At 34.5% G+C, this 17,262-nt stretch overlaps 1 protein-coding gene across 1 annotated transcript; it reads right to left on the bottom strand.

Moving 5' to 3' along the window:
- Positions 1-11,809: 11,809 nt before the first annotated feature.
- On the bottom strand, positions 11,810-13,282 carry LOC113711749 (uncharacterized). The gene is made up of 2 exons (XM_027234940.2): positions 13,123-13,282; positions 11,810-12,279 (listed from the first exon to the last, which is right to left on the bottom strand). Exons 1-2 carry the CDS (start codon positions 13,229-13,231, stop codon positions 12,032-12,034), a joined length of 357 nt encoding a protein of 118 aa, XP_027090741.1. The 5' UTR covers positions 13,232-13,282; the 3' UTR covers positions 11,810-12,031.
- Positions 13,283-17,262: the final 3,980 nt, after the last annotated feature.

Raw genomic sequence — 17,262 nt, 5'->3', positions numbered from 1 at the left:
AACAAGAAAGGATGAACTACTAGCTAAACTAAACTAACCTACTACTAAGAAGATGAAAGAACTACATTGTTGCAGACCAAGTTTCTCCCGTATCTCTCTCTATCTCCTTTTGCTCTCTCCCTTTCCTTTTGCAATGAATTTGGCTATTTAATGATGAAAGGTTGGTCAAGAAATGATGTTTTCAACTCCCTTTTACAGCTGGGAATGTTTCTCACATGTCTAGCATCACATGTGAGTTGGTGGAGGTGAAATTGAGTTTTACGCGTATAAAGCAGCCTTTTCTGACCAGTGATCCGAGCTGCTACAGTGCCTCGGATCCGTATGGATCCGAGCTCGGATCCACTAACCCAGAAACAGCCGAGGGTTCGGATGAATAGTGGATCCGAGTGTGGATCACTTGCTCTGTTTTTGGCCCAACTTCAACCGATCTTTTCTTGATGTTAGAGGCTGAACCAGCTCATGTGTAAAACACGAAAGTTGTAGCCTTTTGAGTTATCTTTCCAATGCATCAAGAATCACCTCATTTGGATTTGTGTAGGCTGAGATATGACTGAAATACCCTTGTCTGCTCATTGCCCTGTTTCAGCTTCGACCAACAGAAATTAGCTAATGTAATTCGGCTTTTTGATTTTGAAAACCTTCAACCTGGATTCGGATGTCTTCACCAAAGTTGTAGATCTATCTCTTATCTTCAAATGGGTTCAAGAATCATCCCAATCCGATCATTGTAACTCAAGTTATAGCCGAAATACGAAAATGTGTCAAAACTGTCAAAATACACAAAATCCAAGTAAAAAGTGATAAAAACCTCATTTAACCACTTAAAAGCATTTTATACCAATTATAGCCAAAATGAATCATTTTCTTCCAATAATATATCCAAAGTGACTAAAAATAATATAAAATATCATACAATTATTACGTAAATTAGTCACTTATCAGTTCTCATGCTTAGAGGATTTGGATATTTTGATGCATACATCGAAAGATTATCTTTAACATTATTATACCTATCCATGAAACCCAACTTAGCTTGTAGGTTATTAATTCGTTAGCTATGCCTCTCCAACTCTCTCTTTTTGTCCCCTTTCAGTGTTGGATTAATTTTTTAGACACTGATAGCGTAGTAATTTTTTTACACTGACAACTATAAATGTATACTGTATGTACATAATTTGAATTCATATTATGTATCATGATCTAAATCTACTAGTGTAAAAAAAATTGTACATTGACAGTGTATAAAAAAATTTACTCTTCCTTAAAAGTAGAAGAAGTTTTTATTGTATTTTAATTTTATTAGTGCTGGAACCATATTCCATCACTGCATAATTGGTATTTCTATTCTCCTCTCCTAATGTGCAGCCAAGCTGAATTCAAACACGTAAAATTGGAAAAACCAAATGGAAGAGGATCCAAGTTATTGCAAGAAGCAGTTATCTGAAAAATCCTTGCATTTGATTCAGATTCTATATATCTCTCGGATCTATAGATACGCACACACACACTGTAGATTTCTCTAAGAGTAGGAAATATAGTGTTAGTAGGAATTATAATATCTTAAAAATCAATGTTGCACATGAATGGGAAATGCTAATAAGTTTATGTAGAGATGTAACCAGCTATAAAATCTTTACCATGGTGAATCGTTGGAGATAATTCTATTGCAGCAGTGGCGTTACAGTTAAGGCTATCCTTTTTACTCTTACCCTTTTTACTTCCACATGTACGTGCACATAACATTATCTGGAAACGGAATTTTTTGTAAAACCTGCATCTTTTATAAGAATTCTTGCATGTTTAAGCGGCCTTGCAACATTACATTTTCATGGGAAGCCTAAAGTATAAGAGTTAATCTTATATATATAAACAAGGTATATACTAACATGATTAAATATATGATATATATGTAAAATTTAAATTTCAGATTCAAATTCAAATTATACGTCAGATATTCAATAATGAAAATGTATACACTATTAGTATATAGAAAATTAATCCAAACTATATATAACATACCACTGATGTTTTATCTAGACGACTTTAAACATGGATTAGTACTATTGAACTCATCGAATGTCAAATATAAAAAGCATCAAGACATTTCATAGAAGTCAAGTCTTTAAGTATCATTTCATTCTTATATCTATGCAAAGATTTTTTACTTCTCACATCCATGAAAGCATATGTTACAGTATAGAATTCCATTTTGTAAAACATTATAAGATGGGCACAATCTGGTTCTTGAATCATTGTTCTTATTTCTGTTTCTGGGAATGGCTAATTTGCATCCTTGTGAAGCAGTGAAGGCCAATTTGCTAATTTGAGGAGCTGGCTTTCATCTTCCTTAGTGGCTACAATTTACTTTACTAAAGCATCAAACCTACGGTTGGAGAAGGGTGTAAAGGCTTTCAAGTTTTAATTTCTCAGCTTTTTTCAAAAACTAAATGCTTTCAAGTTACCATCATGAAGCCATATGATGGACCACCTCTACACATCTTGTAGTACGTAGCCAGTAGGAAGTAAATTTTGGTGGCTAAGAGAACAGGCATGTTCCCAGCTCGTGCTCTTAAAATTTATGTTTCCTTGTTTGCACAAATAATTGAACCTAAAATCAGTGTCTGCATTAATGTTACACGTTTTGTTGGAATAGTTGAAAACGCATATATTTAGGTAGACTAAGTATACAAGAATGAATATATCATTTACCATCACTTTTCTTACTTCATCAAATACAATTTTTATTATATGCCTCCTAAATATACAATATAGTTTTCAGTTGAGAATCATAATTAGAAAAAAAAAAAAAAGCACAATTTGTTTCAGCAAAGTTAATTAACTAGAGTCGATGGGGATGTAAGTTCTCCTATAAACCTAGGCCAATAATCGTGCTCAATTTCAGAACAAACCAACTCATTAAGAAAGATCAAGTTTCCTAACTAGTAGAATGACTGTTGAATTTGAAATATATCACAGCTTAAATGCCTTAAACCCTTTTTTTTTTATCAATACACAGAAGCTCATTATAAAAGATGCACAAAATTGTAAATGAAAAGCTAAAACTTGAGCAACTTTGGTCTGGATCAACGGTAAACAACATCTTTTGATTCTGTTTTTTGATTGCCGAAAATAAAACCTAGTAAATCTCACTACCTAGCTACTCCAAACTGTCTTTCACGCCCTGAAACATTTGTTATTGAATAAAAATGGGACTATGGAACTTCCATATTGTCTCTCAAGCACCCTGGTGGCATATTATGTATGGCATCGATCATGAGATTGGAAAGTTTTCTTAATTTTGCTTTAATCTGTCTTGTTCATTTATGTTTCTATGTCTGCTCAGCTGTCAGTAGCTGAAGTTGATTTCCATAAATCCCTCGAAGATCCACACACCCAAAAGAAAGAAAAATGAAAAAGGACATCTGTTGTTTTGAGTTGTTTCCCCAGAGGTTTTGAGCCGCACTATAATGGAGATGCACAAGGTGTTTGTTGGACTTTTTACGTCAATGCTCCCCGCTTACTAGTGCGATGGCACCACCACAAAAATGAAACAAATTTTCATTTTCTTTCTTGTTAAAGAGAGAGTCTTAATTAAGATGATAGATACGTCATACATGTAGTTAATTCAATTAGCATCGAGCACATATCCCCTACAAAGTTTATTTATTTTCTTCTTTTGATAAGAAAAGGTTTGAATGAGTTCGACTCTTGTTATCATTACGGATTAGGGCATTATAGAAGTTCTTATAGATTATTCATCAATACAGTCCTCATATTAATAGCAGAAGAATTCTTACAGATTGTCCATCAATATAGCTCTCATATTAACAAGATTCGAACACATAATTTTTTATGAGCAAATGATCATTCTTATCAATTAAGCCAATTTATACTAGCTAAAAAAAAATTTTATTCTCATAAATTGGTTATGGTTTCGTGGGCTAATCTGTGTTAGGGTCAGTGGGTGCCTAGTTAGCTAGAACAATTTGCCTGATGATTATACCAAACAATTGTAAAATGAAAAAATAGTGGGAGTGTAAAATCTTCACAACGCATTCTCAATTCCAATAGCTGAACTGGTACTCTTTTTTGAGTTAGTCAAATCAAACTACAAATCGGTTTATAGATAAATTAAGGTAAGTGCATAAGTAGATAAGTCTCCACCATCCGAGAAAGAATACGGGCTTTGGTAATTATGGCAACGACCACGGAAAGAAGAATTAATACCTTTAAGTTTGTTGACTAACGCGATGCTTTCTCTACATGGTTTCTAAATCTCAAGTCAACTTTTTTCTTTTTCAGGTGATTAGCTTTTATTTGGCAGTTTCAAAAATTTCCAAAGAAGTTTGAAGGACTTTAGCAAATTTTATATTCTTTCTTTGTTCATAAATTAGGTATTAATTTCTGGAAAAACCAAAAGCGGAACAAGAAATCATCAGCTTTTGCTAATTATTTAAGTTGTTACCAAATTAAATATTGACTTGAACTTCTTGTACAACATTACAACTGGTGATTTTAGAACTCACTCCTACAAATCTACAGGAATAAAAATCAACATATAAACGAGATGCATAAACTGGGAAATAAACAATTGATTAGTTTAAGATGATTGAAGATTTAGGTTTGGTTCCAAGAAATTGACTAACGAGAATAATACAGTTATTGGCAACTTAATAAAAACAATAACAAACAAATAAAAATAAACAACGAAACACCAAATTTTACGTGGTTTGGTCAAATTGACCTACATCCACAAATGAAGAAATAACATATTTACAAAACACAAAATACTTGATGGCCTAAAGGCCCACTAACTTACTCTTTTGATTTGATACCTAATTAAAACCTCTTTTAGACAAGGGCATGAGTGCTTTTAGCCCACTTAAACTTAAGTAAGTCCACTGTATTTATAATCACCAAGAGGAAAAATTTCTTTGTAAAACTCCCGACATGGGATACAAAAACAAACTCAACAAATCTCCATTTTGACGTGTATCCAACATCGAAACATCGATAAATAGCAAATAAATAACAAACATGCTCCACTTTCTCTATAAAAGTTCCAATGGATCCCAACGAATCCCAACAAGCCACCAACAGACTAAGATGCAAAAGATTCAATGGATCCCAACAAGGCAAAATTTACAAAAGGTTCAACAAATTCCAACGGGTTAAAAACACGAATATAGTAATTTAGTTCCACTTGCTTCTCAAAACCCTCAACGAGCTCCAACAGGCAAAATAGCTCTCTTTCATGAAAAACCCAACTTCAACTGACTCTTTATATTAATAATAGCCAACTTCGAGACTGGCTCTTTATATTGATATTAATAATAGTTTGTTATCATGTCCTGGAATTGATATTAATAATTTGTTGTCGTCATCAAGAACCCAGAGCTTGAAGTTCTGATACCAGTTTGTTAGGTCTTGTTCCAAAAAATTGACTAATGAGAATAATAGGGTTCTTGACAACTTAATAAAAACAATAACAAACAGAGAAACACTAATTTTTACGTGGTTTGGTCAAATTAACCTACATCCACTGGCAAAGAGGTAGCATATTTGTAGCATATTTACTATAACAGAAAAAGTGTACAAAATCCCAAGAAATAATTCCTATGCCCAAAGGTACCTAAAATTGAAAATATAAAAGAATTTAAATAGTACAAAATACGTAACAGGCCAAAGGCCTTTGTACTTATAAGTTATAACCACCAAGAGAAGAGTTTTTTGTAAAACTCCCGATATGGATACAAAAACAAACTCAACAGAAGAAGTAATTGAAGATTGTTTTCCGTGCATCTTCCACCGGTCTTCTTCCCATCTTGGAATCTCAATTTCCAGGGAAGCTTAGAAAGTTAGATTAATATCCCCCATTGCTAAACCAGGCTAGCATTCATAAATTCTATCAGCCTGCAGCTGCTGAACTAATCTTTTTGACACTTTGCTAAAGAATAATCAAATTAATCAAAGGCATGCAGGCCTTCGGCAATTAAATCAAATACGTGCTAGACAAATTAGAGGAACATGAAATCAAGAACTTAATTAGTTTCTTCTTTCTTAAAAGCCAAGCCGAATTATATCGATTTAAGCATGGTTTAAGGGTGAAACTCTTTACTCTTCCTAATGTAAATGGCTTAATAGACATGTTTACGTCAATAATAACGAATAGGCTTTTACAACTAATCTACAATAGTCGGATCAATAATCTTGTACCAGCTACCATCAATACATTATATACATTTGTTCATGTATATAGAGATGGAATATTATGTGATCTCTTCAAGGAATCATTCCCTTAATGTATATCTTTAAATAATGGCACTGATTTTTTTTCAAAGGAAAACGATATTGATTTGTATTCAAAATATTTGATATCATTATAATTTAAAATTTTAAAATACTTATTTCACCATCCAATGACCGAATAGTTAATTGATTTCAAGGGTATGATACCTCAAAAGGACCATAGAATCTCCCGGTATACATACATGCCTTTACACTATATTTTAAATATCTAGCTAGAAATTACTACAAATTTTGTATAGGCAGACCAGCATTCAACACTTGACTAAACCACGCGGTTACCAATCAACATTTACGTCCAGAGATTCAATTAATCAAAGCACATGGCAAGCTTCTTTCCCTTGCAATCTATACCAACCTCTTGCAGAAGAGAGTCGGACCACATGATTCAGTTGAAGAAATGAGATTGAGATACCTTTCTTTTAAGTGAAAAACCCGTTGTGGAGAAGGCGCCAATAGTTTCCCATTAGGGGAATGCCAAACTGCTAAGCTATAAATCCATTATAGGGTCAATGATGCAGGCCATTCTTTGGCTTTGGAATCAATGACTGCTGATAATCTAACATCACCTTCAAATTTTCTTCATACTAGCAACATAGAAATATGGTCTTTTTTTACAACAAAAAAAAAAAAAAAACTTACTAGCAATCGAGTAACATAATGATTCACCCAAAACAAATAGTAATAACAGTGAATTAATCTACTCAACTCATCACATTGCCCCTGGCAACAGTAACAAGTTATGCATTCTAAAAGAAAAAAAGGCAACACTAACAAATCCACAATCTAATGCATGTGACTGATAAAACTGAGACGTGGCCTGCATTATTGCTAAGTGCTAATAATACTTTGTTCTTCTCATCGAGAACTTGTGGATGGATCTTTAACAGAACCCCAGAAAAAAATTATTTTTTGGTATTTTCTGATTGTTGGTAAAACTTGTGGTCCAAGCCAAGGTTAGCTGAATTGCGAATTTTTTTGGGAATGTGAAAGATGGGTTTGAGACGTGTGTAGTTTTGATTTTTTTTTTTTTTTGTGGTTGTACTGTTATTTTATTTCTTATATGATTTGTTGTATGTTCATATAGCTTTGTTGTACATATCAATTATATTTATTTCTACCGAGTTAGTAAATGCATACAATCATGCATATAAATGTACATTAAGGCCCCATTTGGAATTGCGTCCTTTTAATAAAAAAGCACTTCTAGATACTAAAAGTATTTCAAAGTACTTTTAGATTAAAAACTCTATTAGAGAAGTACTTTCTAAAAAACTATGGCAACCTCAAATGGGCCCTAAATTTTGAAAAAGAAAATAATACAAAAACTATATATAACCGCACCAACCTCAATCACACCTGCATCAATCTCGTGAAAGAAAATCAAGATCGTAGAACACTACTCATAGAAAATGCAAAACGCTGGGGTTAGGGTTCTTTTGACTATATATAGATGGAATAAAGATGAAAAATACTTGGAAAGTTTCTTTTGATTGTTGAAGGAAAAGAGGGTCTTTTCATGCATCATTGTGGAGAAACTGTTTAACATATGAAGTAGTAGCCAGTAGGCAAATGAACTTTAATTGATGTGATTCATGCGCAATCATACTACCAAAAACAGGAAAAGTGGAAAAAGATATATGGATTTGTGTGTATAAGTTGCTTTCAAGTTTCAACTTCGGAACAGTGGGGTTCTAAATCACCAATGACCCATGTGGCGGATCGTCCGTCCCAATCATTCACTATGAATATGGCCATTCTTGGTACACCTCCAGAGTAGATTGGGGTACTAGGAAGAAAAAAAAATTAAAAGGAAAAAAGATTCTGCCTTATTATACATACAAAAATCTAGAAATTGTTATATTTCCTGTTAAAAAGTTTAAAAATTCCAACCATATCCTTGTAAAAATTAGAGTTCACCCTCCAAAAGTTTATTACAAATGTATATGCATATATGCAAATTCATGATGAATTGAGGTCATACAAAATTCGTGCCCTTCATTGCCTGCTCACGAGTAGCCCAAAATTGTGTGAGACGACCCACTATAGACCCAATCTGTATAATTTCCGTGGTGTAAATTGTAGAGGATTTGTATAATCTCAAGTTAGCACACTCGTTCAAGTCCTCTGTGACTGGTCCAGACAAAAAGTTGAACCCCAAAGAAACCTTTTCCAAGGATTTCAGAAGGCATACTGCATTGAAAGGAACTTGGCCACTGAGACTCCGATCAGAGAGTTCAATTTCTTTAACAAGATTCGTGGCATGGTCACAAGTGATTCCTGTGAAGTTACATATAGGATTATTAACCTTGGCACCCCAGGAATCAAAAACAGAAATGTTTTGAGTTTTTTAAGGATTTTTTATGGTTAGGAGAGTTTGAAGATCATCTGAGGTGGATAATGAGAGAAGATAAAGGAGGAGGAGGAGGATGAGAAGAGAGGGGAGAATTGGCCGGGAAATTGGTCCTGTTGACATGCCTTCTGACCGGGAAGGACTGTTTGTTACTACTTGGTTTCCTCTAGACTTTTGAGTGAAAATAATTCTTCAAAATAAGAGGATAGCTGGTGTTACATTTGAAATGTTCTACCCAACTTCAAAATGTAGCATTCCCAGCCTCTTTTTTTTAACAATTTTTTTAGTATAAGTGGAAAATATCGAATCCAGAACCTCTCACTTACAATTTTCCTCTCGTGCCAGCCAACCTATCATTTCCCCCTGTATCATTCCCAGTCTCATCACGAATAATTGTAAGTCTGTCTACTTACTCAAACATTCAGCTTACGTTCTTGTTGAAGTTATTTAGACATTAAAGGAGGAAACTAACACGAAAAGATCTAATAACAACCAAATGGCAGTTGCTGTGTTCATTCATACTCTTCATGTGGTGTCTTAAGCCACTGATTTTTCTAGTGATGTGAAATTTTAGTACTATTTCATTTATGTGCATGTCTTTAATAAGGCCTATAATTTTATAGGACATGCAGGCGGTACATGCATTTAACTTATAGTAGTAGTATTCTAGAAAAGCGTTTATGTCACTATCTTACTCATTTGAAATGATAGTTGTTTTGTAAAAACTTGAATTAGTTAGAAAGATCAAAGTCATAGGCTGATTCTTGAATTGGTACTCCAAGATTTGTAACTTTTCGAAGCCCTTTTTTTCTAGTTTATATACGCTGGCCTTTGTCTTGCTAGGCAGCCATGCCTCAAGCAGCTTTCTAAAGCGTGCATGTCAAAGATGGAACTTGCATTTCAAGTTATAAGGACCACCTTCCGGTTTTGTACCTGCAAGGAAGTTTTGCAGCTCACTTCATTCAATGAAAAGCAAGCGCTTGATAGAAATATAATAATTTCGTGGAGACAGTTGATATATTGTCTTTAAGTTCAAAATCAATCACCATGTTGAATATTAGTATCTTCTTGACTCGAAGAAAAACGAGTCAAGTCTGTCTCAATATCTACTACTAAGTGTCTTTGATGCCCATACACTTGTTTTGGGGTGTCTTCAATCAGAGTCAGTGGATGCCAAGCTGAAATAATTTGTCTGAAGGCTGTTCCAAACCATTAATTCAATTGAGGGGGTTGTATTTTTGAAGCTCAGTCAATTCGATGTTTTGATATATTTGAGGATAAAAAATGAAATAAGTGTATAAATCTCCACCACCTAAAAGAAATTGAGCTTAGATAATCTTGACTATGTACATGATGATTCACTATGAGATTCAACAGCTCATTACTCGCATGCTACAACACCATCTGACCATCTGCTAGATCATGTTTGGATTAAAATTTTGGTTTCGCTAAAAATGCTTCCTTTCCTTCCAAAATATTGAGCCTTTAGCTCCTTGTTCTGAAATAAAAAGGAAAAAAAGAGTGTGACAAAGCAAGGAACATTCCCTCGAAAAAGCTTTAGTGCAACTTAAAACCACTTCTTCCAGATCATGAAGCATGAACTCATGTGGTTTGATAGGGCATGGAACTGGTCATGTTTCCTAGAATTGGCCATCTTCTTGGTCCAGGCATGCTGTCAAAGAGGTCCTTCAACTGTACAGAATACTCTAAAGGATCATCTTATATTGACAGTTTTCTTCCTAAATCCTTCATGGTCCATGTGAATTATCAGCATATAAGCAAAACAAAAATATTCATCACCAGTTTCATGGTGTGAAGTGGTCTACTCTCATCTCCCTGCCTCCACAGATGAGCAACAATTAACCAGACAAAATGAATAAGCTGAAGAACCTCTGCAATAGCAGTAGTCGTAGTTGATCCCCTTGGAATAGGAAAACTCACTTACTCGAATTGCCAGATGTAAATTATTATCATTGTATCACTGTTAAATTTCGACATTGCGTTATCATCTTATATTAGCAGTAAGGAAACCTGTCCTAAACAAATCGTCATTTTACTTCGCATCAAACACACTCAGTCCAATATTTGTGTTCAACAGATTTGAATGAACTTCAGACAAAGAAATATGTAAAAGTTTCACCAATACCAGATGTATGCCTCCATAGGGAAAACAACACAAATGAAAATGACTGGCTGAAATGCCAATAGCTGTAACAAGCAATGACTGTACTAATAAAAAATGGATCATACATGCACTTTTGCAGATCAAATCACAAGATACACTCAAAGATTTTCACATATTGAAGTAAACTGGCCGCATGTTACCACATATAAGCTAGAAAAGGACAATCAAGCTTTCTGCAAAAGAGCAGCCAATATGGTTGACAACATGATCACAACATTCACAATACCATGCTAGGAAAAGGATAAGTAACAATTCAATCACATTAATTTTGTCAAGTGGAATTTCAAAATCTAATGGAATGAAGACTCTAAGCAGTAAAAGTTTTGGGGGAGGGAGTACTTGAGAGTTGAACCAGGAACAGGGTATTCTTCAAACCCTGCAATTCTTTAGATGCTAATGGAACCAAATTATATAAATATCAATTCCAAGATTTCCTACATTAGATATAGATGGTGCAGCAACCACAACACAGACTTGGACATATGATTATTCATAAATTGGCTCAGTTCTTCCTAAAGTCCTTGAACCATGTTCAAATAAACTAGAAACACTTTTTTTATTTGTATATTGTTACATCAAAAGTTTCACCTTGACAATTTTACTGGTCAAAGAGATCCACAGAGGACATAAGCTTCCATTAAATGATGCCAAAGGCCAAATGACACAGAGGATCAATTATTGCATGAAAACACTTGCAGTGGATACTAAAGTTACATTTTGACAGGCACTGCAGTTATTTAGAATGGATTCCACAATCCAAGACGACATAAATCATCTGTAAGCAATAAACTTGATAACAAAGTACGAGGGCACTGAGTCTAAGCTTAAAACTTTTTTTTTTAAAGACAATTCTACATTACAGAAGTTGCTGCTGTCACAAAAATTCTTTTACACAAGTACCCTCATCCTAAATATCAGAAGTCACAACAATGACAAGGAAAAGGGAAAGAAAATAAGTTAGAACATGTAAAAACACAAGATCAAATTGAAAATACTAATGCCCATTTGTCAACTTCAAAGGCTACACTGCATAATATACAAATCATGCTCCATATATCACACTTCAATTCAGAGGATATTTATGTTCATTAGAAACTCCTTCAATGAACTAACTTCAACGCTCTAAAGAAGAGTGTGCTATTAGGGCGCACCTCCAATGGAATCACGCTTCAGTAATAATATGCATATCAATCCTGAATACCAAGTTCAACCTCAAGATCTTCATCATTCTCAAAGAGCTTTAGAAGACGGGCTTGCTGCGCATCCCTCTTCTTCTTTTGCCATATCTTGAACAGAAACACAGAAAATCCAGCAACAGACAGCAGCCCAAGGATCAAGAGGAGCACTATTAGCCCCCCAGAGTGTTTGGATGACTTGTGATTTGCAGCATTTGTATCACTGTTCAAAGTTAATGATGATGAATCATCCGCCACAGCTGCAGTAAACAGCACGCCAGATTAAAATTTATCACATAAAAGAAACAAATCATGTATTAACTTCACAAGTAATAAACCATAATTCATAACCAAATCAGTCTTTCTTTCTAGCAACCTGTTCAAAACAGTTATCTGACCTCCAGAAAACCTATCTGAAAATATGAACAAATTGAACCAAAAAATCAAAGTCAACACATCTTACTAACCTATCCTGGTTCCATACAGTCGAAAACATGCATTAATTTGCTAACTTCTGTACTTGGTGATTCAACACAAAAACTAACAAAGGTTTATCTCTTATTCCCCTAACGAGAAAGGCATCTCTTACTTGTCAATTTCAACCCACAAAGCACAACTAGAAATCATCAACTCAAATAAATCCAGACTAGCTAAGCAATAATCATTTCTAGTTACCTCTAAGGTTACTCTGTAATTATCTTCTATTCTAAAGCGAGAAAAGTTTGCAACTTTTCAACCCTTTCTGAAATTAAGTCTGCCAATAGCGCTTCTTCACCCTTCTCTAAGGAGAATTTCATATTTATTTACATAAAAGAAAAAGCTCAAAGAGAGATGATCAACAAATTCTTTAGCTGAAGGCATATACAACTACTGAGGCTTTGAGTAAAGAAACAAATCCGATCAATAATGGTACAAACAAAAACCCATTCAAGAATTTGTACAAAAAATTGCTTGAATAGATGCTTCTATAACTCAAGAACATAAAACCCACAACAGAACAAGAAGTAAAAAGTCAAAGCACAAAAAAAAAAAAGAAGAAGAAGAAAAAAATTCACCAATCATTCTATCATAAAAATTTAAGCAGAAAGATGAGAGAAACAGACCTGGAAGAAGTTGAAGTAAATGGTAGAAAAATAAGATAAAGAAAAACTGAAGAAAGCTCCGGAGACCCATTTCACTGCAACTCTGCTCTGCTGCTTCTTGTCCTTTCATCGGTGCCTCTTTATCTTTTTTTGTTTTTTTTCAAACATCTGTCGCAGTAGCGTTTTTCATGCTCTTTAATGCGGGAAATTTACGAAATTAGTCATTAATTATTCTCCTGTTCTTCTTGAGACCCATATTACTTTTGTCATCTTTCAATTTAATCCTTCTAACTTCTTGTGGAGCTAATTCATATTTAGCACTTGATATTTTTAAAATGGGTTAATTGCCTTCCCCTCACAAAGGGTAGCCAAAGGTCAGTCCAGGAGTTTAAGAGAAAAAAGAAGCCCAGAAATAAAATATGGTTTAGATACGAAAAGTGAAGAACAGAATTTGATTAATTTTCTTGCTTGTTTTGCGAGATTGTGAGTGAAATGGATGATGTTAAATTTGTTAGGTATTATTGCTTTATTCTTGAGTGATTTACTTGTAAATTTTGACTTTTCAAAAAAGTTTAAGTATTTTAAGCTAAAGTTTATGTCGTGTATCCCAATTTTTTGGTGCCTCAAACAAAAAACACTCTATCCCATATTTTGGAGATAAATTTTCTATTCATTTTAACCTACTATTTGTTCACAGTTATGTGTTCCTTTATTCCCACATAAAATTTCTATAAAAAGGAAAATTTTCCCTCTTTTGTTCTTTTTTTATTTTATTTTCATAATGATTAGATGCAAGGGATTTGAAATCTATGTGGAATTTGGACTATAATCAGATTATGCTCTTCAAATAAACATTTTTTTCCATTGTATTGACGATAGAATGACGGTTAAATTTTGCATTGAAAGTACCACCAAAACAAAAAGGCTGATAGTTTTGATAGAAAATAATAGGATGAGAATTGCAATTCATGATAACTTCATTAATTTATCTCACAAAAAATAAAAAGAGAGGTGAGGATATTTAGAGGGAATTTCCTAAGTCAAGCTTTTCAAGTGACAAAGGCGTAACTCCTTAAACTATAGTTATTAAACTCGGTCCAGGAAGGAACTCAGTGAAAGATGTGGATCAATGGATCACTGGTTCAACCAGTGGGTGAGTGGTCCAACTGGTGGGTCACTAAATACATTTAAATATTACGTTTCATAATTTTTGATATAGTTAAAACTACAATAAATTATGCCATAGTAAATGCTCAATTAGTCTAATATATTATAGAATCATTAATTCTTATAAGAATTATCAAAACCTAAATTTAATTAGTAATCCACCAAATTTCAAGTATAAAATTTTATCTATGTATAATTACCTAGTTTATTTATGAATTTTAAGTACAAAAACTTATTAGAAACGATATTTGCCTTTAAAATGAATTGTGTGATAGGTTATTTTTTAAATCCATTTCATAATTTATAGAGTTTGGGGAATAACAAAATTTATTTTATTAAAAGATTCCAAATAAATTTTGTTTTGGAGAAATAAAATAAGAATAAAAGTCTAATAAATAATATAAGAAAGACTAAATTGTTGGTCCAGTAGTGATTGCACTTACTTATACACATGAGATCCCAAGTTCGAACCATTGCTTTAGCATCTTCTTAAATTTTTTTCCACAACAACATGTAAACCCGGGTTCCTTACAAAATTGGACGGTTCACCAAGTTAACCAGTTGAACCACTGGTTCGTTAACAAGTCAACAATTTAATTGCATAAACGATCTAATCAACGATCCAATCCAGCTCAATAGCCAGTTCACCGGATTGTTCGATTGAACCGTCGAGTTGGGTTTAATAACAATGCCTTAAACTGTCCCACTCAATATTAATTTTCATTAACGGCTACGAGTGTTCTAACTCCTAAAAGCTAGCTTTGTCTCACATAGAAATAGATTTGATAGTATTTGCATGATAAGCCCTAAAACGAAACTGTATGATCTTGGAAGGAAATTATATAAACTACGCTTCACACTCTTTTTAGAATGCGCTCAACTGTTAGGAGTTTAATATTTACAATTCAATAATTTAATAATTTTAAATTTTAATTTTATCAAACGCACCTTTAAACCCAATTACACCCATAGTTTGCGATCGTGTGCAACACAAAGCGAGACTTTAAGGCGATGAGTTGCAATTAACCCGTCCGTAAGAAAATATTCGTGTGCGTCTCTTTCTATGAGAGGTCCTTTCTCTCTCTAGTAGAGACCTTTCCCCCTAGTGGGTGGTTTAAACAGATTAAGCCTCCAAATTCAAATTTTCCGTACTTTTTCATCTCATTTTCTTCGCATAATGAGCCATATAATCAAGTGATCGTCTAGTTTTGATAAACAATGAATGCATTTCTGGAGCTAACACATTGAATCTGGATTTGGTTTACAGTTTTCAAGTACCTTTCTTTTTGAAGAATTGGTCAGCTGGATCCTTTTGACGGATGAATAGATCTAGCTGCCCAATCTTAATAAAGCTGGTGTTAGATCTAGCTTCGTAGTTTACTTCTTAGCTTCTTTTCTTCGTTCGTAGCTATTCCAGCTATATTCCTTGTTGTTGTCTTCGATTTTAGAATCTCGTGGTAGGTTCCTTTTTGCATCTTTGCTAGAATTTGTCTGTTAACTGTCTCACTTGTGCTCTCCAGATTTCATCTCAGAGCTGGTGTGCTGAAGCTCATTATCCTGTGGTCGTCGACAAGGAGTTCCTGAGTATTGCAGCAATGGCTGAGGAGCTTGAGGAAGTGATGAGGAAATTTGACTTATCGGAAAAAGAGGAGGCTGGAATTCAAATTGCGGGGGACGATATTTTCCAGGGAGTGGCGGAATGCAAAATGAGCATTATTGGCAAAGTGATTGGTGAGAAGGTGGCAAATATCACAGGTATTAAGAGTTTTACTAGTAATATTTGGATTTTTGCTAAGAATGTAAAGGTTGTAGAAATTGGTGTGAATCTGTTTCAGTTTATTTTCATGAACCAACATGATATGGATAGAGTATTGAGTGGGAGGCCATAGGTTTATGATAACTCACCTTTGGTTGTCATTCCTTGAAGGGAAGGAATAGAGATGGATGGTATGGCTTTTAACAAAACATGGATTTGGGTGCAGATCTGGAACCTCCCAATCCATTGGATAACTAAAGAGATTGGTCGTAAGATTGGAGGAGTCTTTGACTCAGTTAAGGAGGTTATAATTCCTAATGGTGGGGAGAAAGAAGGAAAACACATTAAGATCCTAGTGGAAGTGGATATTGAGAAACCACTATTGAGGGGGACTAAGGTCAGGATGAATGGTAATACGAAATGGATTGAGTTTAGGTACGAGAAATGTCTTGATTTATGCTACTTTTTGGGTTATTGGGGCATAATGAGAGAACTGTAAGAATAAAAGGAACTATCTAGACAAGGATACACAATTTGGAGCTTGGATGAGAGCTAGTACCTCTAGGAGCCCAAAAAAACAGAATAAAACTTACTCGAATTATGATGAGAGAGCTGGGGAGGCACAGAGGAACAATGGAAAGGAGAATGAGGGTAATAACCTATTCTTGACATGGGGAGAAATGAAAACAGCTGGAATGGGTAGAAGGGGAAAGGAAATGCTGGTAATATAATAACTAGTGGAATCATTCCCAAAGGGAGAGATGTGGGACATAGGGCTAGTGGTAGTATAGAGGAAGAAGGAATGGTTGAGAAGGTTAAGGGGTCTGATGCCTAACTGAACCTGGTTCGGGAGAAGTCTGGATCCAACTTAGAAGGGAAAGGGGAACAGAATTATGGGGATGGGAGGCTAGATTAGACTGGAAAAGTGGAAGATGATAATATGTGGATTGATGAGGGCCTAGTTGAGGAAAAGATTAGTAGGGGCAGGGGGAGAGGGATAGGGAAAGGTCAGGAAGCTGGAAACTTGGGTAAGAATAAGCAGTCTGGGAAATATAAGGGCAGTAGGGGGCTGAAGAGGTTGGTTCAGGAAGTGGGAAGAAGAGTACCATTGAAAGATAAAAATTCTAGAATAGAGGTAGAGGAGTCTGGGAAGAGGAAGTAGGGGAATACTCATGGAAAAGAGAACTATGGGGAGTCAGAGGAAGGAGATCAGAAAAAATTGAAGGGGATGGAAGGGG

The sequence above is a fragment of the Coffea arabica genome, chromosome 10e (assembly GCF_036785885.1).
Source record: "Coffea arabica cultivar ET-39 chromosome 10e, Coffea Arabica ET-39 HiFi, whole genome shotgun sequence".
Taxonomy (NCBI): Eukaryota; Viridiplantae; Streptophyta; class Magnoliopsida; order Gentianales; family Rubiaceae; genus Coffea; species Coffea arabica.
The sequence above is the reverse complement of the archived record's forward strand: the minus strand, read 5'-3'. Positions and strand labels throughout refer to the sequence as shown.

What these genes read in the sequence shown, in the direction of transcription:
- LOC113711749 (XM_027234940.2), bottom strand. Translation starts at nt 13,231, where the DNA reads ATGAAAGGACAAGAAGCAGCAGAGCAGAGTTGCAGTGAAATGGGTCTC. An exon ending in TTTACTTCAACTTCTTCCAG is followed by an intron (nt 12,280 to 13,122) that starts GTCTGTTTCTCT and finishes TGTTTACTGCAG; the next exon opens with CTGTGGCGGATGATTCATCA.